This window comes from Manacus candei, unplaced genomic scaffold (genome assembly GCF_025592945.1).
Source record: "Manacus candei isolate 608988 ecotype Guabito, Panama unplaced genomic scaffold, ASM2559294v1 h1tg000034l, whole genome shotgun sequence".
NCBI lineage: Eukaryota > Metazoa > Chordata > Aves > Passeriformes > Pipridae > Manacus > Manacus candei.
The window spans coordinates 10,415,849-10,442,059 of NW_026138082.1; the positions used below are offsets into that span (position 1 = coordinate 10,415,849).

The window sequence follows — 26,211 nt, forward strand, 5'->3', positions numbered from 1 at the left end:
GCCAAGTGTGTGATGAGTGGTAGTTTGTGAAACTAATCTTTTTCTCCTTTCCATGTGGATAATGCCACTATTTTTTTTTCAAGCATCCAAATAAACTTCTTAAAGTTACCTGAACAGCATCTGTATTTACATGTGCTTATAATGTAGCAGGATGGCTTTGTGTGGAATCAGCTGAATTTTCTGACTCATTTTAGCCTTGCTATAATTAACAGAAAATACTTAAAGAATCAAAATACCTTGATTACTTTTAGCTGGAATATGCAACCCCATTGTGAACCAATTGGCCACCGTAAATCATTAGGCCTGACGTGCCAGAATACAGAGATCAGAAGTAATCCATCCTAATGGACCTGCTGGTGTGTCAAAGCTTTTCCAAATTTGTTTTGGATAACATGCGTCTAAGCTTAAAGACATTTCTGAGATGGCAAAACGATGCCTCTAACGAAATATATAATCTCTTACACAGAAGATAAATTGGAACCTAAAAAGGCCTTTTTAGTTTTGACATACAATATACAAGGCAGACTAAATCATCAGTGATCCCAGTGGAGGAAAATGTTAATAGAATTTAATAAAAGAAGGAAACTAGCAGGGTCAAATTCATCTGGGTTTCTGATATAATCAAGTGGAATGAATCTTATTCTGCAAAGTAGACTCTGTTTCAGTGAAATTGCTGAAAGAAGATGAGCTGATTGTTCAAAATATTCACTTTTCTGCATCAGAATATTAAACCATTTTATAATTGTTTTCCAATGAAATCAAGGGAATGAAAAAGGCTTTTTTGTTTGTTTGTTTAGATTTTCTTGCAGGTGTTTCTGCAGTGTTTCATATACTGAAAAGTGTTCTGATTTAAAGAGCTTAAAGAAAACTTTTTGTTTTCCTGTCTCCTACATGAGTATTAAGAATTTGAATTATGAGAAACTTATAAATGTGTCAAACATTGCATAAATCTGTTCTCTCTACATGTGTGCTTTCAGTTTGCTAATTTCATACACGTTTTCACAGTAGTGGCAATGCCATAGTCACAGAATTTGCAGCATGGAGTACTTCAGAAATATCTCAGAGTGCACTGGAATACTACAGTGGTCGTCTGTTCTGGATTAATAGGCTTCAGTTCATTACAACCCAGGAAGTAAATCAGAGCCTTAGCATTCCCTTCTCACAACCAGCACAGTTTACAGCCTTTACCCTTGTTCATGCATCACTTAAACCTTTACCAGGTACATTATTTTCTTTATCTAAACCCTCAATAACTCCTCACTGCCAGCCTCCAATTCTTCATTCTTGAAATTTTTTTAGTTATTTGACAAAGGATAAGGACAAGTGCAACTTCTTAATAAGTATATCAGGATATTCCTAGTTATTGTGCAATTATAAAAGCTGGTGGTATGGGTATGGATAAAAAGAATACCCATACCAATGATGGTGTTATTCATTGTTTCTATTTAAGACAGTTTATAGGATTTTCCATAGTACTTTAATGTTTTACGTCAGGTTTGAAAAGTCTACGTATTCTTCACATTCTTTAGGTTATTATTATTTCTTCTGTTTATGGACAGGAAATTTGTCTTTTACACCAAAAGTGATTCCAGATGCAGTGCCAGAGTCTTCCTTCAAGATTAAAGGAAATTCTTCAAGTTTTCACATCACTTGGAGTCCCTCCACCAAGGTGGAATGGGGAACTGTCTTTTACTGCGTGGGATCAAAAGCTCTACAGGTGAGGATATTCATGCAATCCTTCCCTACTATCTGCATATATTACTGCATCTACTTGCCGATATATCTCTTTTTTAAACAGAAATTCAGTTTGTTTCTTCTCCAGCATTTACAAATCGGTCAAGAACAAAACTAAACTGTAAATGGAATGCAAGTTGTCCAGGTTCTCCATCACTGCAGTCATCACAGGAGGAACACGGGCTTAGCAGTAGCTCTGGGCTAGCAGCTGGGGTGTGAAGAGCCAAGCAAGGAGTTCACAGTGCTCAAAGATGTGTGAGAAAGCCTTTCACGGTAACTCAGAGAGAGAACTGTCCTCTGAGCTGACAGTGGACAGCCTTTGCCTGAATGTGAAATCTAGCCCTCACCCACACTTAATTTTAGTGCATTTGGCAAGTTTTTCTTTAAATTCAGGGGGCATATTGCTAACACATTGCTACACATCACTACAGTACCACAGGAGTTGGTGAAACAATGATCACTCACAGGAAGAGAAACTCTGTTTTGATTTAGTTGACCAGCTTGCTGAGGGAATTTTGGAAAACTTAAGGCCTTTCTGAGTGGGAAAAAAGTCTTGCTTTACTTTGTTCTGTTTTATTTCATTCACAGTCTCTGAAGAGTGAGCAGTGCCTCCATCCCTATAACCTGACAATGCCATCCTACCGAGTAGATTGGCTGGAACCATTTGCACTCTTTGATTTTACTGTCACTCCATACACATACTGGGGCAAGGCACCAACAACATCTGTATCTCTTCGAGCCCCTGAAGGAGGTACTAAAATTTTAAATCCCATTCCTCACTTGTAATGGGTGCTGGAGCCAGGTCTATGTCAGCAAGTGAAACCCTGGAGAAGGATAAGCAGCTTTTAGACCTAGCCAGCTGTAGGCAGAGTTGCAAGGACATGTTTCTGAGCATCTTTGGCAATTATCTATTGCACACACAGAAGCACACAATTGCAGTAATAGAAATCAGAACAGAAAATGCATGACAACATATCCGCCATGTGCTTATGACCACGAGCAAAGAAGAGGAACTGGGATCCATCACAATGAATATTAAAGGCTGCATGCAGTATCTTAACTACTTATTAGATTTTTAGTAAATATTATGCACTTTTTACTTTTCATTCAGTTTTTATTTTTTCTCTTGTGCATGTCAAAGTTAAGTTAGCTAAAATATAGTGTTGAGGGAGCATTGAGAAAGCTTATGAGATACAATAGATTTTGAAGTGGATAGAAGAGGAGGTAGAGTACACTCTGTATTGTGAAAATTCTTGCTGCCCCATAGTTACCTACAGGACTTGGGTAAATAGATATGTCCCATCTCAGTGCAGGAGTGCATTTTTTTTTCTGTTTATACAACTCTTTTTTTTGCTAGGCAAGTTAAATTCAGATACCAACACACCAATGAAAAAGAGAAAGGAATTACCATGAAGTTTTATATAATCTTCTGTAGTTTACACCTCACAAATTGCTATTTGTCTCTGTCAGCATTCGGGCTGTAAAGCTCTAGCCCAAAACTAAAAGAGTTAACTATGAGGTAGAGTTTGTGTGTTAATAGAAGTATTGCTTCTGTGGTTTTTATCTTTTTTTTTTGTTTGATACAGTTCCTTCAGCACCTACAAACCCTAGAATATATGTATTACGACATAACCTACAAGAAAGTGATGAGAAAGTCCTTGTGGAGTTCAGGTGGGACAGACCTGAAAGGGACAATGGAGTATTAACGCAGTTCAGGATTTACTATCAATTACTGAATCAGAGTGGCACTGCTGACACTTTTACAGAGTGGAATGCAAGTAATGTTAAAACCACCCTGATGCGTTTTTCTGTCAAGAATGTGCTTCCCAGCCTCACAGTAAGGTTTCAGGTATGAAAAATTAAGCTTATGTCATGCTAGATAGTAGTGCAGTCTGATGTGTTTGCCTAGGAGATGGTACTGGGCTTAGGGCAAGAGCTTGTGGTTTCTGCGAGGACTCACACAGCTTCCATAAAAAAGATTAAAACTTGTCAAGAAGTCATAGTCTCATTGTGATAAAAGCTTTGGAACACACAGAATGTGTGCTTGAAAGGCAAGTTAAAAGCATGAGACCATGTAATAGACCAGGTATTGATGGGGAGAACACCGTGTTGGTTGAACCATCAACCAACAGTAGGAATTGCTCCAGGCTGGGGAAAAAGGCAGGACTGTCTGGAGTCCTTTGAGCTCTAATTGTTAGACGAAGCATGGATTGTCACTCTCTAGCCCACTGCTTAAAATTGTCTTCATAGCCACGGTCCAAACCCGAATGTTGCCTTTGAACTGACCAGCACTTATGTCAAACAGAAGCACACACGTATATTCCTTGGTGAGCAGACAGTGGATCTACTGGTTTTGTCATTAACTATGACTTTACAGACTTTCAAGTGCAATCATTTATGCTCTTACTTAACATAAGGAACAATCTCCTGTCCCACAGGTGCAAGCCTTCACCTCTGTAGGTCCAGGACCTTTGTCTGAAATGGCAGAGAGGAATACATCAGGTATGGATGATTTAGTTGCCCTCTCATAGTTCGTGTGCAATAGCTGGTGAAATCAATAGTAGAAGAATCTGGCAATTTGATAAATATTCTCCAGCACTTCATGTGACATTTGTTCCACCTTACAGCAGACACCACAGAGAAGATAGTTACAGTTTCTGACATGAAATGATGAACACATCACTTATCATTAGACTAAATTTCAGGAATTTCAAGCCTTTCCTCAAAACTATGCTAAATTAACTTATCTAGTCAAGTCCAGGAAATATGTCATGGTGGCTTTTGATCTGTAATCTGCATAGTGCTAGAGATCGTAAAATATTTCTAATTAGGCTGTGAATAGTAACCAGGAGAGTTAGAGATCTACTAGAGATCATAGGTTATTTCTAGTTGGGCTGTTAAAGTTAATTAAATGAGCAAATCTGTTTTATCATGCTTAAATTTGTTAGATAAACATCCACAATGCCGTTGAAAATATCTGAGGAATTGATTGTGATGACAAGAAGGCGTCTCATTATTTTATTTATTTACTGAGAGCAGGGCCATCATTTACTTATATCTTGTACTTTCCTTATGAATTACTGTGATTATCCAGAATATTTTTCATAAATTCTGCTGTGTCCTTTTCCTTCCAGATCTTTTCCCTGTCCCAACTCTTATAACTATTACTGCCAACAACTTGTTTCTTGCTGACATAGACAGTAATCATACCATGTGGGAACTTTCAACAAAGACAAATATAAAGGACATCTGTTTTACTGCTAATGATGACAAAGCATACTATATAATACAAGATTCTCTTTTTATTCTGAATATGCAGAATGCTTCAAAGTTTCAGGTATTCCTATGTTCTTCCCTTACTTGAGAGAATCTAGGAAAGTATGTGTCATTATTTTGTGGCCAACTGTGTTTTTTCAAAAGTAAAATGGGTGGAGTATACCATTGATGAAGTTATCCTATTAATCACAAATAGCTTTACTGACATCTGCTTTGTTGATATTTAATCAGATATTTAATTTAAAATTCACACTATTAAATACAAGAATTTTATTTTTGTAACAAATTTATATAATTTCATTTCATTCTGATTTCAAGAATACACGAGCAATATGGAAGCAATAATTGATATTTTTAAACAATAGTTTGTATAAATATATAATATTATATATTTTATATTGTATAAATATATAATAATTGTATAAAAATATTGCAATCTTCAATCCATGGTGCCTCTTTATATTTTGACTTCTACTTCCCAAGTAGACATTTCTTTCAGAAACAAATCTAATTTCATAACGTTCTAGCATAAGGTTGGAAATTTCTGCTCTTAAGCAGCTTTAGTAATGTTTTTATTTTTTCCTTAAGTTTTTCAAAGATGCATATCTTCACAATGTCACAGCCATAACAGTTGACTGGATTGCAAGACATCTCTTTCTTGCCTCGAAAACACCACGGAATGAAACTCAAATATTTGTTATTTATCTTGAGCTCAAGAAAAAATCTCTAAAAGCCTTGAACATGCAGTTGGGCAAAAGTAATTCAACTATATCATCTCTGTTGTCATATCCTTTCTTAAGGTAAGGCATATATTACTAATAACTTTTTAAGACATATTTTAAACATTATTTTCATTAAATCTTCAACTGTTTAAGGACCAAAAAGGACTTTTTATAGTACATGAGTTTTTGGCATTATGTAAATCTCAGAAATTTTTGGGTGTAGTTCTACTTTTATACAGCTAGTTGAGCTTGGTCATATCTAATTTCAAAAGATGTCTGTGTTTGAGTAAAGATTTCAAATCATACTTAAATACTGACAGGTTTTTCCATCTAAGTAATGTAAATGAAAGTCAGCACCAGACAACAATTTTTTACAGTAACCACTTTATTCAGAATAATCAGTTATTGTGATCTTCCATACAAAAATAATCAGTAAGCCCTTGGAATCACTTTTCAAGTACACTGCTCTAGTTACCTCATTTTAGAGATTTGGGAGGTTTTTGGCTAATAACTCACAGGACTGGTCTTGGGGCAGATTGCTCAGATTGAAGTTTTTCTACTGTAAGAATTGCATTTTATTTGATAGCCGCTTGTACTGGATGGAAGAACTTGATTATGGAAGCCACATGTTCTATTATGATATTCCGAATAACACGGTGCACCACATTTTGGGATACATATCAGTAGAAGAACAGATGAGGAACTACTGCACCTGTAATGTGACAGAAGCAGAACTAGGAAGACCGATGACTATAGATGTGTCTGACTCCAAGAATTCCCAGCTTCTCTTCATCAGAGGAAGAGATGAAATTTGGGCCTCAGATGTGGACGGTTGCCACTGTTGGAGAATTACCAAAATACCAGGTTTTCAAGGTCTGAGTGCTCTGTCATTTTTCTAGGTAGTTTGTGATTCTTGCTGTCTCTTACATCAAACAATATTCATTTCTGAAAATAGCAGTCACGGAGCACGTTATTTATAAAACTTATTCATCTTTAGTCAATATGGACAAAATGTTTGTTCTACGTTTCCAGTTGTGTACCCTGTTGATACAAACTGGGAGGAAGAGCAGTGTGATGGAAGTATGTATTCTAGTAAGATGTAAATCAAATGAGATGCTACAGCCTCAAATGCTACCTGTCAACAGATTTCACTTAAAGTATTAACACTTTATTTTGCTAGGATTTCATATTATCTACACCTATTAGAGTTTATCTCAATGACAAAATACAGGAACATATTAAGTCATGCTTGAAAATGGCATTGGAGACTTCAATATGTGGGGAGGGTACTTCATTAAGGTACGGTCTTGTATGACAACTTATCTATATTTCAATTCTTGTAATAACACCTAATTTTGGTTGCTTGGTTTTCAGCTCAGTTCTGGATGAGTGCTGGTAAAGCTGTTCTGTTACCAGAGGAGCTGTCTTAATTGTTCCTGGGAGATGGCAGATCACAGTGGTTTACATTTTGGAAAAAAGATGAAAATTTCTGTAGACAACTCTCGCTTTCATGTTTCATTTCTTGTGTTTGGTGATAGAATTACAGTTCTCATAATTATGGATAATAAAACCCCTTCGAATTTACACTTGTAAACTGAAATAACAGTGTCTCACCTTCATGAAACCTACTTGAAAATATCAGAAATCTCTTTTCAAGGAGTGGTCTTTGAAGATACGCTATGGCTATGTTGACTCAACCCATGTTGACACACTGTGAATACAAACACCCATCTACTCTTGTAAAATTGTTTGCTCAGGGTTGGACTCAATGATCCTTGTGGGTCCCTTCTAACTCAGCATATTCTGTGATTCTGTGACTAAAAAACTTAACTATGCAATGTTTTCCTACAGGTAAGAAAATTGGCAGCTTGACTGCAGATAAGAAATTTATATACTGGAGTGCAGAAACAAAGGAATACACTGAAATTTGGCTAGCAAATAAAGAAAGCACAAGATACTTTCTTCACAAGAGACAAAATCATAAGCTAAAAATCTTAGCTTACAGCTCGGCGGCACAATTGTATCCAGGTAGAGGTGATTTGGGTTCTTTTGTAAATGTAACCAACTTATTTCAGAAGCATGTATTTAAGTTGCTGATGGTGCTATGTGTATTCATGCAAAGTATGCTTCATGGATTCAGGTACCTTCTACAGGGAAACAATTTGCATATTTTTTAAAAGGATGAATATAAGGACTGGCTTTATGTTAGATCGCGTGAAAAGTCATGATGATGAGCATTGCCCATGTTTGTTAATGCCAAACCATGCCTATTTTCAAAGTTGTGTCAAACTTGGAGATTTAGAAAAGGTGGTGCACATTAAAGCACAGAAAAAGAGCAAATGTGCTCCACAGAGTGTTGTAGCAAGAGTTTGATAATGACCCCTGTTGTGACACTTATTTCTGGTTTTGTTCACAAGTATATAAAACCGAAATAAAAAGTTCTGCCCTTCCAAAGACAAAGAGGTAAGACTCTGATTATTAAAATTGTTTATAAAGAAGTCCCTGAGACAATTATAGGTTACATTATAGTAGACCCAAGCTTCAGATAGAATATCTAGTATTTTAAACAAATCATTGTAGAATAATGAAAGAAATAAAAAAATTAGTTTTAATAGAAAATTAGGATTCATGGTACCTATAGGAATTATCTTTGTAAATGCAGAGGGTGAGAATATATTCAAAATAATTCTTTAATTCCGATTCTGTATGAAAAACCTGACAAGTACACAAGAGAATGTTTTAACAAGATAGAATTCATTGGAATAAAACAATGTCACATTCTTTTGGGTAGCCAGTAGCGTTACTCCTGCCTGCAGCTGCTCTTACCAATGCCCAGGCTATTCTTACCAGCACTTTGGGCATGTTTGTTTTCATGAGACCTGTGTGGGTTTGGCATCGGTGCAGGAACCTGGTTTGGCCCTGACACAAAATGTGCCATTCCCTGTCCCCAGGGGATAGGGTTTCCCACAAGAGACCCAGGCTTAGCTGGCTTAGAAATGGAAGAACCAAATCTCAGTCCAAATGGACTATTTATATCCAGAGATTCCTACAGAGGTCTTCTTATGTACATTGCTGCAAATATATTTGAAGGAATATACAACCTTGGCATCTGGGGAGGAGGGCAATAAAGAGAATTATTCACACAAGTTTAAAATAAAAGTAAGTGAACATGCTAAAATAAGAAAAAGAAAGTTCTCAGTACTGAAAGCAAATGGTGTATATGTGGAAAACTGGTGTTTGTAAAGACCATCTGGGTTGACTGACATGCTTTTTATTGGTTTAGTGATGTGAGCAAGGAGTACTGCAAGAGTTTCCTTTCATTCTAACCTATTTAATTGCCATCCAGAGATGTGATGTCAGTTGATCATTTGACACATTAGAAGTACTCGGTGAAAATTATTGTCTTGTCACCGATTCTCCGAGAGAATGATTTCTCTTCAGAGTTAGAAGGAAGGGGACTGAATATGTAGTGAAGGATTTTCTTTGTCAGGGTAAACATATTTCTATGGAACTGCCTGACAGAAACTTTAACACTGAAAGTGACTCAATTCTTTATTCCATCTGGGACTTTTCCCATGGGAGTTTTACTACTCTAGGTAGATATAAAATTGACAAAGATTTAACTTTACATTTTCTTCTGTTAAATAAGACTTTTTTAGTTGCTTTCCCTTCTATGCATGAACCTGACTTTGATAGGAATGTCAGGGTTGCTCACTTAGGAAGAAAAGATCTTGACTATGGGGTCAGTTGTTCTGGCCTAAGGGCAAGCATTGGTCCTTGTACCTTCTTCCCTATGCACAAGCGTTAATAATTTCCTTCTTAGCAGGAAATCCATTCAATATATCTTTATTTTGTTTTTAAAAGTATATCAAGTGATGAGGGATTTTTTTTTGCTACTTTTTGTTAACTGTCAGAATGTAGTTTCATATTGCTTTCTCCTTACAGACTCCTTTATTAGTTCCAAAATTTGTCTCTCCTTCCCTGTTGTTGCTTTGCATGTGGAAAGATGCTTGGAAAAAAAAAACCAAACCAAAACCATTTAATTGCTAGAGAAAGGTACTCTCTATTCCTTGACACAGGAAATATTCTCTATTTCCTCTGACAAGCAAGTTTGGGCTTATCAATGTTTACTGCCCTTGATAACACAGTAACTACAAATTCAATTTTCATTTTCTGCTTAAAGAAGAACATAAATTCTTTATTAAAGCTGTATCTTATCAAGCATAAATGAGACTTCCTTTGGTGACCATTATTTTTGTGTCCATGAAAGTCATCAAATAAAGTACATTCAGGTGGGTTTTTCTTCTGTTTTGTTTTGTAAAAGCGGAGAGAATACTTTGTAGTTATGCTTTCTGCTAAGAACAGTGGTAAGATCCCATGCAAGCTTGGGTTGATCCAGCCATAATTAACTTTTTTTTTTAATTTTATCTCTTTCCTAGATAAAAGATGCCTGATGGTATTGCCAGACACCGATAAACCTACTATCCTTGCTACGACGAACACCAGTGTTACATTAAGGTTACCATCTGTCACACCACAGCAGCTATGCCCTGGCATAACACTGCCTACACCGACATACCTGGTATTTTTCAGAGAAATGACTGACAACTGCAGGAACCCAAGACACTGTTTGACTGCTCTACAGCAGAAAACATTGGTATGGTTATTTCAGAACAGAAATGCATGTGATATCACATATAAACAGGGAATATGATATCACTTGTAGTAATTTTATAAACCATTCTGTAACTTTCTATCAGTGAGTTTTTCCATTTCTCTGTTCCAACAGCAATTTACCTTTCTGTCTGGTATTTGGTAAGTGGTAGATTTCTTAGCTTTCCTTTGTGCAAGCACTCCTCTACTTTTCAACACGCCTTTGCTAAAATCCTGCTGAAATAGGTCTTCAGTTTCTACTTGTAAAATGAGTGGTTGTGGTTGATATTAATCTGTTGAAATAACTCTTGAAGCCATCCAGCAACCAAATAGTTTGCCTTTATGTTCTTTGTGGTAGTTGTACTTCTATTCATAATTTTTTCTTCTTACATTTTTTTTAACTTTGCCTTTTCTGGAATTGCCATTGAAGAGTGTGGTACTATACTTTAGCTTGTTTTTGGGTATGTGCTTTCTTTTCTGTGGTGACCTATTACCAAAACTATGAATTTAACATTCTTTTTTTAAACACCAAAGTGTAGTACAATACAAAAGAACTACTGTAGTATTTTTTTTAACATGCATTTCACTGACAGATGTTTGGGTTGACATATGACTCTCTTTTCTGAGAATGCATGTTTATTATCTGACTTTTAATTACAGGAATTTCAGGATCCTATTGCTGTCCTAGAAAACCTACAGCCATTTTCAAGTTATGCCATACAGGTAGCAGTGAAAAACTACTATTCAGAAGAGGAAGTGCAGCCTATGGGTAAAAACATAGTTGGCACAACTCTGTGTGGAGGTTTGTTTCACATTTTATTCTGATTTTGAACAGAATTCTCATCTCAGTTAAAGAAAGGTATATGTAAGTTTGGTTTGTAAATCAGGAAGCAGACAAATTGTCTGCTTAAAATTTAACCTGTGTAGATCTTTACGAGGTTTTGGCAACCAGACTTGATGAATTTGTAAGATTCATAAGACACATATGTATTCTTTAATGTTTTGGCTCATTGGCTTCCTGAGGAAAGATAAACTATGGTTAAAATTGGGTAAACAGTTGCAGTTTCTGCCTTGGACCACATCTTTTAACAGGTTGTATTTGAATGTATATGTGGTTATGTATGTTTAAATATGCGTGTTACATGTTCATTCAGCATTAAGATTTTTTCCCCTTGGCTTGACATCATTCTCATAATTACTGTTTCTTAAGGTCATGCAGATTTGTTTTGTTGTGAACCAGACTGAAAAGACAATGCTTTGTTTTTACTTTTGGCCTGAATGACAACAACCTGTTTTCAGTTGGCTTCAAGAATTTTGGTGCACCCTTTCAGTCCTTTCCAGATAGGAAGAAAAAGCTAGGAGTAGTGCTTTGCGCATGAATGTTCACTGTGTCATTCAGGAGTGGACTGGTTAGAGGTTAACTAAAAATAAATAAACACATTGGTAAACTTATCTAATTATGGCAGAGGGAAACTAAGAAATCTGTGTGTGAGTGGATAGGTGAGAGAGGTGCCTTTTAGTGAAGGCAAGATAAGATGTTAAGTGTGTTGGGTTGACCCTGACTGGATGCCAAGTCAGGGTCCACCAAATCCAATCTATCACTCCCCTCCTCAGGTGGACAGGTAGGAGGCTCATGGGGGTGAGATCAGTCACCAGTTATTATCATGGGCAAAACAGGCTCAATTTGGGGAGATTAATTTAATTTATTACCAATAAAATCAGAGTAGGATCATGAGAAATAAAACAAAACCTTAAAACACCTTAATCCCAGCCCTCCCTTTTTCTGAGGCTTTACTTCTAGTTTTGTCTACCTCCTCTTGTGCAGTGGTGCAGGGGAGGTGCGGAGGGAGGGTCGTAGTCAATTCATCACATATTGTCTCTGCCACTCCTTCCTTCTCAGAAGGAGGGCTCTTCACATCCTTTCCCTGCTCCAGCATGGAGTCCCTCCCATGGGAGACAGTCCTCCATGAACTTCAACATGAGTCCTTCCCACAGGCTCCAGTTCTTCACAAACTGCTTCAGCATGAGTCCCTTCTATGGGCTGCAGTCCTTCAGGAACAGGCTGCTCCAGCGCAGGTCACCTGTGGAAAAAAGTCACAAGTCCTGCCAGCAAGCCCTCTACAGCATGGGATCCTCTCTCCACAGGTCCTGCCAGGAGCCTGCTCCAGCACAGGCTTCCCATGGGGTCAGAGCCTCCTTCAGGCATCCACCTCTTTTTGTTGGGGGTTCTCTAGGGGCTGCAGGTGCTCCACCATGGACCTCCTTGGGCTGCAGAGGCACAGCCTGATGTTCTATGTTCTTCACCATGGACTGCAGGAGAATCTCTGCCCTGATGCCTGAAGCATCTCCCGTCCTTCCTTCTTCACTGACTTGAGTGTCTGCAGAGTTGTTCCTCTTACATATTCTCATTCCTCTCTCCAACTGCAATTGCACATTTTTCTTTTTTCTTTTCTTAAATATTCTACAGGTGCTACCACCACTGCTAATGGTAATGGCTTTGGCCAAGGTGGTCTTGGCCTTGGGTCCATCTTGGAGCCACCTAGCATTGACTCCGTTGAACACAGAAGAAACTCAGGGGGAGTTCAGCTTGTCATATTTGATGAAACTTGGGGCATATAATAGTAAGGAAAACCAACTCTCTGCCACTTTAGTACAGAGCCATGTATCCCCTCTGTCCTTGAAACCAACGTGACCTGGAAACTTTCATCAATTACTAGAAGAGGAATTGAGATTCACATGCAGCTCAAGTCCAAGGTGTCCTTATTCTTTGAGAATACTACTAGTCTGAGCTAGATGCCTTCTGTGCTTGGAAACACCTAAGTGAGGGCAGGAAGATACTTCAGCTCACTCCCTGCTTCACTCCACTTGTTTGCAGCTGTGGGGCAGCTACTGGGTAAATTCCCTGAAGCCCTTGTTGTCTTCCAGAAAGAAAAGGATCATCTAAAGATGCATGTAATACTTTTGCACATACTGTCTTACATTGCAACCCAACCCAATAGAAGTACCTTGCTCAGCACTTTTTCTTGTTTCGCATGTGTGTGTACTCATGCACACGCGTACCTGTCTTCCAGAGGAGTTGCCTTTATGCTTCTCTTCAGATTATTTTCTCATAATTGGAGTGCACCTGCTGAACTCTCTGAAAATATGGAAAACTATTATAAGAGGTAGCTATTCCCTGTAGTATACATAGTGCTTGCTCTTCTGTTGTATCAGATTTGCTCTGAAGCTGTCGCCCATTTATTGTGGCGGGTGTCATCAGCCAGTGTCAGCTTGATCCACATAAAGTCATCACTTGCATCAGGCACCTCTGATAATACCTATGTCAGCAAGGCAGAATTATATATAAGTCTACGTGGCAGCAAGTCTGTGCTCTGCAGGAAACACTGGGGAGATTGTACCTAACGATGCTTGCTGTTGAATTCACAGGGATATGGAAATGCTATGGACCTCATCTTCACTAGTTTTCCTGCCTGGCTCTTGTCCTGAAGAATTGGAGCAGTTTTTCTTTGAGAAAGGAGTAAAACTGAGAGTCACAGTCCACCTGGTCCCTGGGCATTGGCTCACTTGGCCCAGGTACAGCAGGGATGGCTATAGCTACATACAGCTGTGCAGGCTGGGCAGCTATGCAGATATTGTGACATGCAGTTAGGGTGCCACAGCAGGATTTCTAAGGTTTCCCTCCCTCTTTCTTTACCTCTCCTTGGCTTTTGGCTGCTTCAGAAGGTGCTAAAGTAAGTAGAATTGAAATAAGGACAGCCACCGCTATGTTTTTCTTGCTTGCCTCAATGTCTCTCTCCCTAGTGATCAGCTATGTCCAAGGAAACACTTTATTCAAAATACCTGGCAACAAGTACATGCCAGGGGTCCTGTTTCCTTTTCTTCTTCCCTTGGGGACGTACTCTGTGATTTCTTTAAAGGTTCATTTATAGAATAAGTAACCTCTCTTTCTGCCACCATTGTCCACGGGAGAGCATCACCTGTGAACTGCCAGTGGCTTCTCTTATGCACAGATCATTCTCTGGTTTTTGTCCTGGGAGCAGTCACATTTTCCCCCTCTGTTTAAGAGGAACCTCTTTTCATCTTTCAAATGAAAGTGGAACAAGAGGTGCAGGCATATTGCCACTCTTTTTTTGAAATCCAGACATATTATACTTTGGAAGTTCTCTTGCAACTATGCTACTTTTTTTCCCTCTCAACAGTCAGATCTCTTAGCATCTGCAGCATCAAGCAAATAGGCTCTCATCCTATGTGGATCTCTGAATATTATGAGCCAGTGTCTTCTACCATGTCTTCAGTGACAAGACTAGAGGAAATGGCCTTAAGCTGAGACAGAGGAGATTCAGATTAGATATTAGAAAATTTTTTTTTCACTGTTAGGGTGATCAGGCATTGGAATAGGTTGCCCAGGGAGATGGTGGAGTCATCATCCCTGGAGGTATTTAAAAAGCATCTGAATCTGGTGCTGGGTGGTTTGGCTTAGTGGTTTAAGGGATACAGTGCTGGGTGGATGGTTGGACTGGATGATCTTAAAGGTCTCTTCCAACCTCGATGACCCTATGATTCTATATTTTCTGTATTCTAAGGAATGTATGGGTAAAAAAAAGTAGATTTCAATTCTTTGCATGAGAATCCATATATATAGTATAAAATTAGTGTGACACGTTGATTGAATAACATTGAATACTATTGGGATGCCGCAAGAATTCACACCATTACTTCTTTGTATGGTAAACCAATCCATCCTGCAGCAATGTGCGCCCTTTCAGGGGTGAAACATGAGGGTAGCAATGAAATGGGAGACTGAATTGCTCCACTGAAATGGAATTTTTCAGTCTCAAGTTAAAATGAAACATGAAACTCAGAATAGGCCTCTCTAGCTGGGGCAAAACAAAACATCCGGATCAAAATAAAGTCCTAGACAAAAGCCAAACCAAATCAAACAACCAAGCAACCCTCCCCCCAATATCCCAGCCCACAAACTCTGAGCGTTTTTAATATGTATTTGTATCAACATTCAGAATGCTTTTCACAATTTGTTGAAAAATTTCCAACCAGCTGTAAATAGAAGGTATATGTGTCCTGACAATTATGTTCTCAATTTCATGAATGTAACTGCTAGTTTAAATTGTAATCAGATGCTGCTAGAGCCTCTTGAAGTGTGTACACTATTTTACACCTCTGAAGCTGTGTGAATTCCTTCTGCCTTTCTCTCAATTCTGTAATGAAGTAAAAGAAGCTCGGATTAATCTGTGCTTTCCATCAAATAGCAAGATAGAGGGAATGAAAAAAGAGGAAGACAACTTAGAAAAAATAATGCACTGCTCTTGCCACAGAGTGTCACTCTTACTCCACATATGTCTAAGCTAGAAAAATGAGAAGTTTGTCTTCTTTATTTGTCTAATTTCTGCATATTTCATTAAATAATCCACAGTCTTGCTACTAGGACATAAATGATAGCATAGGGACTCATCATTCTGATATGTTGGGAAAATAAGTGAACTTTTTACCTATCTGGACAGTTCAATAGCAAATGAACTTTTCAATGCAGAGGTGGGGTATGTCATATACTATTTCAAAGTCTGTGACCTTAAAGCTTCAAAGGAAAGGTTGTTTCCTCCAGAACAATTAGTGAGTAACCAGCTGGTATGAACATCAGACCAGCAACCCAGTTTGTTCCTTACACAGCTCAGCCAGATCATGTTTTTCTGAGTAAAATTGCAAATGATGGCAAACAGTGCTTAGTTTTGGGTTTTCTTCCATCAGAAGTTTCTGTTCAAGAACAGACTTTCCAATTGGAATAGTGCACAGGTATTTTTTTGTGTGTGTGTCCAGGCATCATATTAAACTCACATCTGAGACCCCGATTAGGAAACCAAGAGAGAGCAGGAATTCAGTGATACGACTATAAATGTAGTGGTACAGGACACCAGATTTTTTGGTATTTTTTTGTCTGCTTTCATTGTAGGATAGCTAAGAAGATACTAAAAAATCCATCAAAATATTTCGAACTTGTCTGCAGCTGACTGACTACACAAGAATATGAGTTTTACACGTGTAAAGTGTCAGTCCTGTAAATTAATCATATTCATATACATCTAACCTTATTCTCCTTCCCTGGTGACATTTCTTGACTTCTTTAAAAATAAAACAGACAAAAAAACCTCTTGTGAGATCTGTACCTAAAAGAAGATTCATTTTTCTTTCTATTATAGTACCAGAGGCAGTTGATACAATTAAAACATTAGTTTTGTCTGACACCACCATCAATATATCTTGGAGTGAACCTCTGAAGCCAAATGGACCTCTTGAATCTATCCGCTATCAAATCGCTGTCAATTCATTACCTCCTGTTCCAGTGACACCCTTGCGAAAAAGTGAATTTTCAAATGGGATGCTTGCCTGGTCTGTCAGTGGGCTCCAACCTGGAATAAGCAATTCATTCAAGGTATAGTTGCAAGTAGTTTTATTGGTTTGTTCACTAAACTGCAAATATTTTGACTGCTCTTCTGTAAAGCAGACAAATAAAAGTGTCCAGTGTGGATTCATAACAAAATGTACTGCTTCTCCCTTTACAGATGAAGGCTTAAAAGAAAAACAATAAATGATGTGTCTTGACAGCAGGGCTGTCAGCAGAGTGACATTTTCAAAAGCAAACAAGTAAACATGTTGTCTGCAGAATGTGCTCTGGGTACATCACAAATAGTCAGTGTGGTTTTCACAGTTGGGAGAACATTCAGATGATGGTAGGAGGGGATCTGTTCTGGTCTTAATTTGATTTTGTGCTTTTGTTAAAAGCTTGGATGTTACAATGAGGAATATATATATGTGTGTGTATACATATGTGTATATACATATATATACATATATATATATATATGTATGTATGTATACATGCACCTACCTAAATACCTGTATGAGTTTATGCAAGTATGCATACCCAAACATAGGTCATATTGGACTGTGGCTTAGTGAAAGACAACATCCTAAGGCACCTCCTCACTTTGTGTTTTTGTGGTTCTAAAGCCCTGCCTAATGTGATGTGACATCTGCATGTCTGTGTAAGACCATGTGGCATTTAAGAAAGGTCTAGAAAGAGAAAAGTCTTGGTAAGAAAGCTGAGATAAGAAACTAAGAAGAATCTCTGAGGAAGGGAAGGGTACTCCATGGCCTCCAGGCCATGGACTTCCAGCCTGAAGGTGTGTAACACTGCAACTATGAGGCTTAAAATCTTTCTACACCTGTATCTGTATTGCCTGAACACTGTCTTGTTTGAAAACAGCTAGTCTTCTAAACATTTTGAGTTGCTAAAGCAAAACTGCCTTTCCAAGTGGTCTGGTATTGTATAGTTCGTTCATTTCCTTACTAGATTCTTGCTTTTCATCCTGATGAGAATTGGTTTTCTGAAAGTGTCCCTGTCATCGCAAAAACTTTTGAGACTCCACCTGCACCTGTCAACATAGTTCCCAGAAATACAAGTTTCCAGCTAGAATGGAGAGCTCCTCTGCACATCAAAGAATCCAGCTTCTGGTTTGAGCTGTGTAAGGTAAAAATCCACTTACGGTTTTCCTTCATATTAGAGTGAATTTAAGCTACTCTCTCCCGATGAGCAGGATAGGGTGGGTGGCAGGATGTACATGAAGAGTCTCAGTGAATAATTTGGGCATGATGATGTCAGTCTTAATGTCTCAGAAGGGGCAGGATGGAGTCAGCATTTGCCAGGAACAAGGAGGAATGCAGCTGGAGCATTTAGTACTCCATAGTGCCAAAGGACATCCTGGATGACCCCATCAGAATTACTCCTGGGTCTCCAGTTTCAGCAGAGTCCTCTCCCTGTTTCCTCACTGCCCTGCTCCAACCTGGCTTGCAGCTATAAATCCTATGTTTGCTCTGCACAAGAAAAAGAAGAAAAGGGTTTTCAGCAATAAATATTAGCTACAACCTAGTATCTGAATTTTATTTTCCTGTGATAGAGGCTAGGAGAAAATGCTAGAGACAAAGACAGATCCAGAAGTGCAAACTGTAGAAGTAAGCGCTAGAGTGACAGCAACATGGATGAAAACTTCAGATTTTAGTGCTTGAACCAATGAACACTGAAAAAGTCATGTGCTAAACTGAATCACATAGATTCTTTAATATATAAAATCAGATTCATTAAACTTACACCAAAGATTTCCCTGCCCTAAAACAAATGTCATAGTACAATTCCTCTAAACCATCTCCTTTCAATTGTTTCATGGCAAGCTGAACTCATGGGCACATCATGGTGATCCAGAAATACAAGGAGAAGGCTCCTCTTGGCTGTGTAAAGCAGTCACTTAATCTATTGATCGTTATTACCAACAAGACTTGTAGGTCTTCTGAAAATAAAGAAAAAAATTAGGGTTTGTGACCTTGGTCTCTAAGAGGACAAAGTCCCATGATTGAAACAGCACATGTGTTATATCCCCACTACATTATTAAGAGGTGGAAAAGTAGTAATTCTACCCAGGAATAGAACTGTGACATGCTTCAGAAGAGCAATAAAGTTGACTATGATGATTTTTTTTTTCTAGTGGCCAACAAAGAGTGACTGGTTTTCTCCTGCAAGCACTAGGTGCACAGCAGATCTTGTTTACACATGCAACCTGACAGGAACTCTTCCTTCAACCAACTATTTTGTAAGAGTAACAGTAGTTTATGTTACAGGACTGAAAAGTACTTCCTCTTCAACAAGCTTTAAAACTACAGGTAAGCACTCAATGTAGGATAACAAGATTTTAAGACTATTTTCAGGATGCGAATATTAAACATAATATTTTCTAAATTTTAGCAGGCAATTTTCTTATGCTAAGAGCCAATAGTTCTGCGTGTTTGAAAAAGAATAATACAATATCATAACTTTGAAAGTAATAGGGTGAAAGAAATGAGGTTTGTTTCCAAGTGGAGCAGAGGAAAAGAGTGATGGAAACTGAAATGAAATGCCTGTATGGATATGAACTCATTACTGGTGAAAGGCTACATGTGAATAAAAATTTTGAAATTTATCCATTGCAAAGAGAAGGCCAAAGATACATTCCAGATGGGGATTATTGCTGTAGATCCTCCATCCTTTTGTGCGTCTAAACACCCATGTGCACATCTAATTTTTTTCTGTGCCCGTTGGCCCTTTGTCTTGCTATACACACATTATAAAAGTTCTGTTTCTTTCCCTGTTTGGCTTAAGCTGGTGTTCCTAGTAAGCCAGGAGTACCAAAAAGAGCAGAAGACTCTAAAAACTCCATCCAGTGGGAAAAGGCTGATGATAATGGAAGCAACCTGACCTACTATATCTTAGAAAGCAGGTAAGCTATGCATGCAGGTACCCTTCCCATAGGTAGCAGCCCAGAAAAAAATCCGGTGTGCAGGAATTTCCAGGTTGATGGGAAGAGTGAAGTATCTATGACGCAGAAGGCCCTTCTCATTGGGATCCCTTTCTTAGATAAACCAAGTAGCCATAATTTCCAGAAATTCTTGGAAAACTTAGAAGAAAATATACACTAGAAATATTTTCAGACCAACTTTGAAATATGGTGATATATTTGGATCTTTGTCAGTGAATTAGAAGATTCAGAGATAATTTCAGATCACAAATTTCAAGTATTTAGTATGTATTTTTGGCTACAATATATGTATAAATATCTTAGTGTTCAGAGGACTCATGAAAAGGTCTTAAAGCGTTGCCAGAAGTAGAGTATTCCCACTAACATGGGATGACTATTGTTACAACTTGTCTCAGAAGGGGAGGGTAACCCAAGTTCTTATTAATGAATCCCTTGAGGTGTATTAGAGTGAAATGACATTGAATAATCAGTGTTTGCAAACATATGTATGTAGAGTTTATTTTGGAACAATTTTGTTTCAAAGGTAAACAGGTATGTTGCCATTTTGGGTGTTGTCATCTATAGCAATATAGAAGTATTAAAACATCTATAGCAATATAGCAATATTAAAGCATAAAGATAACACTTAAAGAAATGCATAAGGGAGAGAAAGGGGAAGAAAGGATAAAGTTGGAAATATATGTATAATCCCAGCCCACTGGATCCAGCGATGAAACTTGGTAGTTACAGCTTCCATGTCAGTTGGTTGGTGTGGTGGTCTTGGTCAGCTGGGGCTGGGGGAAGCCCACCCCAAAACTCCAATATTTCATGAATAAATGTACACTTCCAGCTCAGGTGGGAACACTCTGTACCTCCCCGAGGCAGGGAGTTTTACCATGGATCATGTCACAGGACATGTCACAAGTTTTCCATGCTCCTCCAGAGAGGTTTTCACAGCAGAGTCATCATGTAAAAGGGAGGACCTTGGCATGATAAGAAGAATTTATCCCACCTTGCAAAATTTGTCTCTTCTTAGTCTCTTTCCTTATGTGGAAATCCAGTTTGTAGCTTCAGGTATGCCTGCACCTGGGATAGTTGGACAACAGCACCCACTTATCTGATTTGAAGGTCCTTTCACAGTAGGCATGTTCAGGGAGGGGTAGGCTTTGTTGGGTGAGCAGTTGTTTCTTTGCAGATTGCAAAAGTCTTTTGGTGATCTTATAATGAGTAAGTCATTAACTGTTTCAGTCTCTGATAACTATATAATTTTTAAAATGCTCTGTCATCAAATACAGACTGCTCTGTCATCAAATACATGTCACACTAGAGTGCCAGTTCATGCTTATTCCTGCCTTGACATTGGAAGGGCTGGGTGGGCAGGTTAGAGTATATTGCTGTGGGCAGTGACTCTGAAATTTCTAATTTTTTGACCATGACTCTGGAGACATCTGTTTAAAGCAGTCAGAGCAAAGCTTAATTAACCATTATTTAAAAATGAGAAGAGTCCATCTTCTGAGATGTCAGCCATGTCATTGTTTGAAATCACTACTGATGGAAGGAAGTAGTTTGCTAAACTCAGCTATTATTTCTTTCTTCTCAGTTAACTCTCTGCTTATGAAACCTAAGGACTGACAGCACTCTGGAGCTGGGCACACCTTACCTATATAAGTTTTCACCCAGACATATTTTCCTGGTGCTGTAAGCTTCCTCCGTACAGCTCTGCGAGCATACGGGAGCACTGACCCACGTGCTATGAGTCAACAATAATTTTGATATACCAGCAGCCAGTCTGTATCTGACTTACTGTGGATGGGTAAAGAAAAGTCAGTCTCTTGGCCTGTGTCAGGGCCGTGCATTAGCTGCTGTGTTCTCCAGACTCCAGCTTCTTACTCGTCTCTGGAGTTATGAAACATCGCTGAGGTGGTCTTTTAATTAAATAAGCTTTTCTCCTTCAGTCTGAATGTGCACATGCTGATGTTTTTGACTGAATTTCACTTTGAGCCTCGTGGCCCTTTTTCATTAGGTAGAAAAATGTTAGGTCATTTGCACAGCATTCTAGAAAATATTTGCATAGCCCTTTGAAACAACCACTTTTTATCATACAGCTCTAGTAGGGATATTTGTACACCAAGGACATGAAAATATAGTTTTCCCATGTCTGTTTGGTTTAGAAGCATTTGAACTTTTTTCTGCATTAAGGTGTGTTGGGAGAATGATTGACATGCTCATGAAGGTCATTTCACATGATATATCATGGTCTTGCATGACATGAAATGATGTTTCAGATATGGCCTTTCAAGTTTTAATACATGGTCTTCTTTTGCTTTGTGAATAATCAGCTCTGAATTTATTGTGAGCAGTCAATCTCAGTCCAATGGGAAGGTGGATAACTAAAGAATTGTGTCTTCGCTGACAATTACTTACTTCCTGTTTAGCTTTTGAAACCTGAGCCACTGAATTACTCTGGGCCTGGGCAATCAAAAAGGATAGGAAAAAAATGATTACTTTTTTCTGAAAGTTAAATAAGAAAATTTTGAAATTGTGGCTGTGAGGCATACACTGAAACAAGTGAAAGTGTGCTGTAGCTTTTTATGTCTAAAATGTTCTAGTATTTAATTTCCAATGTGAAGATAAAGACGTGCGATTCTTAGCATTGCTGAAATGGCATGACACAATTTTTTACTCTGTAGCCAGAATCTCACAACCAGATTGAGCTTTCATGCAGGCAGAGAGATGCTGTGAAAACCATGGAACTGAAGCGAAGAACAGGGTGGGGGGGAGCAGTAAACTGCCCTCGTGGCATTAATGACTTATCTGTGGTGTTGTGCTGTGCATGTTTCAGGAAGCAGTCTGGCAACACTAGCAAAATGAAGTTCTTGTGGGAGGTGGTTTACAATGGCTCCTGTGGCAGTATTTGCACATGGAAGGCCAAGAACTTAGAAGGAACTTTCCAGTTCAGAGCAGCAGCTGCAAATGCACTGGGAGTTGGTGAATACAGTGACACAAGCAAGAATATAGTTCTGGGTAAAGGTATGTCTCATACTTTAGTATTCTTTTATTTTTTTTTTTTATTTCTAAGTAATCACACCAATTAATGAACAGAGACTTGCTATTTTAATAATGATGTTGCTGCAAAGGTAATGTGTCTTGTAGGTAATAACTGGTGACGTTTATATGATGGACCCCAGCTGCTAGTGCTCATGTAGGCTCTTTTGCACAGAACAGTGGGCCTGAAATGTACTTCTGCTCATTTATACCAGTTTGTTTCTGTGGCCCTGCCGCTGCTTTATGATATGATTCTTGAAAAAAGGCAAGCTCCCACACTGGGCAAAGATGTGAGGATTACTTCTTTCCTTTGGCCAGAATGTTAGACCTACACTCTGTGGGTGCTTTTGGAAATCCCACCTTGAGTGGTTAAACAGTTCAGTATTTTCTCTTTCTGCATACACTGTAGGTCATCACCACAGAAATGGCCCAGGTCTGGGGGAGAAGGATTAGTCTGACCAAATGCAGACATCCACATACAGTCTACAAGAGAGCTTTGTGCAGAGGAAGACATTCACAAAGCAGGCTGATTAAGGGTTCTCTCAGGTCAGCTCCATAGGATTGATACTGTTTGTATACACAATCATTAACCAATTTTCCTCTTCTATTTAACAGAAGGCATGGGCACCACAGACACCATCACTGCCATTGCTTCTGTGATTGGAGTTGTGCTGAGTTTGGCTGTGGTCTTGCTATTCGTTTTTGGTATGTGGCTAAATTTTTTGCATATGCTTGTTTTGCCAGGCTTCAGTAAAAGGCAGTCCAGGTGTTGGGAGATGACTGTCCTCCAGGTTTAAGGAAATGCTGAGCTATTCCTAGGATGGGAGCTGGAAGGAATTTACATATTCTCATTCTTTGAAGCCCTAAAGATAACTGTTTATATTTTCAGTATCAAGAATAGGATGCAAATTCTCTCCATCCTCAGGCATTTCTTGCTGTTGATTACCTGCAGGGAGAGCACAGGAATGCAGAGGGAGCTCTGATGTTCATATGTATCCTTATAAAAACTTGTACCTTACAATTCTCAAGTTTGGAACTGCATTTATTCATGCAAGAGTCCCATTATCTTTCTCTTAAGATTTGTTCCTGAAGAAAGGATGCAATGATTACCCTGAGATGTACATGTCCACATCTGATGGTCCTGTCCTCTCACTCCTCTTCCTTTCCCTGGGATGCATCAGCTGCCCTTCAGGCTTGCCACATACAGAAATGGATGCTTGACTGGTTTCTCAGCACAATGAGCTTAGTATGTGTTTTGTGGTAAAAAGTTGGCCAGATGGCTGGTTGGAAATGACTTGCACCCATGAGATGCTTGGGGGCCATGTTGAACTGAATAACAAAAAGTCTGTAGCCTTTCAGCCTGTTTGCACATTGGGATGCTCTCAGAGCGAAATACCTGATCATCTGTTTTTCTGTTCCAGTATGGCACCAAAGAGGGAAATCCAGAAAACAAGCCTTGCCTGGACGGATAGTGTATATCAAGGAAGATAAGGAACTAGCTCAACTCAGAGGGATGTCTGAGACAGTGGGAATAGCCAATGCCTGTTATGCTATACGGTATGTCCTCAGGGCAGATGTATTTTCAGGACAAAAACATGTAAGAGGGCTTCCCTGTACCAGTTTTCATCAGGGCACTCATTCCTGACACCTCAAGGTAGAGTTAAGGGCTGCATCTGTGCTGCAGGGCAGGTCTGCTCTGAAGGGCCTGCTGACATGTGGTCTCCCTGGCATGGAGCCTGGCCTGGATTGCCCCTAGCCCACCCTTCATGCTCACCCTGGCAAGAGAAGTAAGTGCATGAGGAAGGAAGAAGTTCTGGTGTTTTCCAATAGCTTCCAAAACATCCTGGCCTCAACTAAGCTTCCCTTAAATGCATCTGATGATAGAAATAATACCACCTTCATTTGAAGAAGAATTTTAATAAAATTTCAAACATTTTTAGGTATGAACAAGTGATTAGTATTGCTGTTTTGTAGTACTCTTCCTTCTCAGGCAGAGATTGAATCATTGCCAGCTTTCCCTCGGGACAAACTGAACTTACACAAATTGTTAGGAAGTGGAGCATTTGGAGAAGTGTATGAAGGGACTGCAGTAGATATCCTGGCAGGTGGAAATGGAGAATCCAAAGTAGCAGTCAAGGTAATTGTATCTGTATATTTCTCTGGCAATGGAATGGGATGGGCAGATAGGTTTGTCTTAGAGGTTTTACCTGAGACATGGGTGTTGACAAATGTGGGTACTTCCTTGCAGCATTTCTTGCAAGTCACTTAAAGCTATGCCTATCTCCTTGTAATGATTTCTGGAAAATAATGTATATTTAAGGCCATGTCTATGTATGATTGCTTTACGTAAGTGCTATGTGATGATGATGGTGATGACCAAAGTGTAACTACACTTTTGCTTTCTCTTGAGTAGACTTTGAAGAAGGGTGCGACAGACCACGAGAAGAGTGAATTCTTGAAGGAGGCACACTTAATGAGGTAGGGACAGCTCTGCCACTGGGCACCCTTCAAAGCCAGCATCATGTGAAGATGGTGGCCTTCCAGAGGAATGAAAGCAGCACTTTCCTCTAAACAAAGTATTGTGGCACTTTTAGGGTGTTCTCCTGTTTTTGCTAACAAAGTAAATCACTACTGATGAATCTTACAAAACTAAAGCTATAAAACAGATTAGCAAAATTTAAAATATATATTGCAAGTTCAGTATGCTCATAACATGAATTTATTTGGGTTTGGACTGGTGTATTTTGGTATCCTTGCTCATCTAAGACTAAGTTAGTTGCTAAAGGCAGTCAAACAACATTTGGCTAATCCTGTTTTACCAAAACAGATCAGAACCAGCTGATGCCTTCAAGTTTTAACTTACTGTGGAAATTGTTTCTAAAAAATGTTCATATTTACCACTAGAGGCTGCCACATACCTTTTCTATTGAGGTAGAAATGCATCTGTCACCAATGCAAGAATGTCACATAGAAAGGTTTGTGTTTCAGCTGAAAATCTGGTTTTCCAGAGTCTCCACAGAAACAAGCAGAAATACAACTGAAGTTTTCAGCTGGTAACATTGGACTAAGAGTGTAGTTTAATTTTCAGACACACCTCTGCACTTTGACTTTTATTTCATGAATGCAGAATTAGAAGCATTTTAAAAAAATGAAGGATTTTATATAATGCACAGAAAATATTGTGGTTTTAAATTTGAAATTGGTTTTCACAGCATTCTACTTTTGGTTACATATTTAAAAAAAATCTTGCATTTTTTGCCTAACTTTTTCCACATACTGTACCTGAATGGGGTAAAAGGCTTGTGAAAACCGAAATGTAACCATGTCATTAAAGCAAAAATTAATTATAAACAGTAGCAGTTGTGTGTAAATGTCTTATAATCTCTCTTCAGTCTATCTAGCAGTCATAAACCCAGTTAAGGTCTCTTTTCTGTGTAGTATGG

The 26,211-nt window shown here is 38.6% G+C and overlaps 1 protein-coding gene across 8 annotated transcripts in view; it reads left to right on the forward strand.

Moving 5' to 3' along the window:
* Positions 1-26,211, forward strand: part of ROS1 (ROS proto-oncogene 1, receptor tyrosine kinase) — a 72,245-nt gene that overhangs the window by 25,793 nt on the left and 20,241 nt on the right. For 6 of the 8 annotated variants that reach the window (XM_051792086.1, XM_051792088.1, XM_051792089.1 and 3 more), the window contains 20 exons: positions 1,006-1,220; positions 1,560-1,717; positions 2,323-2,485; positions 3,321-3,583; positions 4,173-4,236; positions 4,869-5,071; positions 5,599-5,810; positions 6,319-6,605; positions 7,584-7,760; positions 10,172-10,389; positions 11,046-11,187; positions 16,598-16,830; positions 17,752-17,928; positions 18,938-19,112; positions 19,588-19,705; positions 22,566-22,753; positions 23,384-23,473; positions 24,190-24,325; positions 24,743-24,905; positions 25,182-25,246. In XM_051792086.1, coding sequence (XP_051648046.1) covers positions 1,006-1,220; positions 1,560-1,717; positions 2,323-2,485; positions 3,321-3,583; positions 4,173-4,236; positions 4,869-5,071; positions 5,599-5,810; positions 6,319-6,605; positions 7,584-7,760; positions 10,172-10,389; positions 11,046-11,187; positions 16,598-16,830; positions 17,752-17,928; positions 18,938-19,112; positions 19,588-19,705; positions 22,566-22,753; positions 23,384-23,473; positions 24,190-24,325; positions 24,743-24,905; positions 25,182-25,246 — 3,447 coding nt within the window. Of the gene's footprint in view, positions 1-1,005; positions 1,221-1,559; positions 1,718-2,322; positions 2,486-3,320; positions 3,584-4,172; positions 4,237-4,868; positions 5,072-5,598; positions 5,811-6,318; positions 6,606-7,583; positions 7,761-10,171; positions 10,390-11,045; positions 11,188-16,597; positions 16,831-17,751; positions 17,929-18,937; positions 19,113-19,587; positions 19,706-22,565; positions 22,754-23,383; positions 23,474-24,189; positions 24,326-24,742; positions 24,906-25,181; positions 25,247-26,211 lie in introns of those variants that run through there. The other 2 variants (XR_007905236.1, XM_051792087.1) reach the window with 2 other exon arrangements.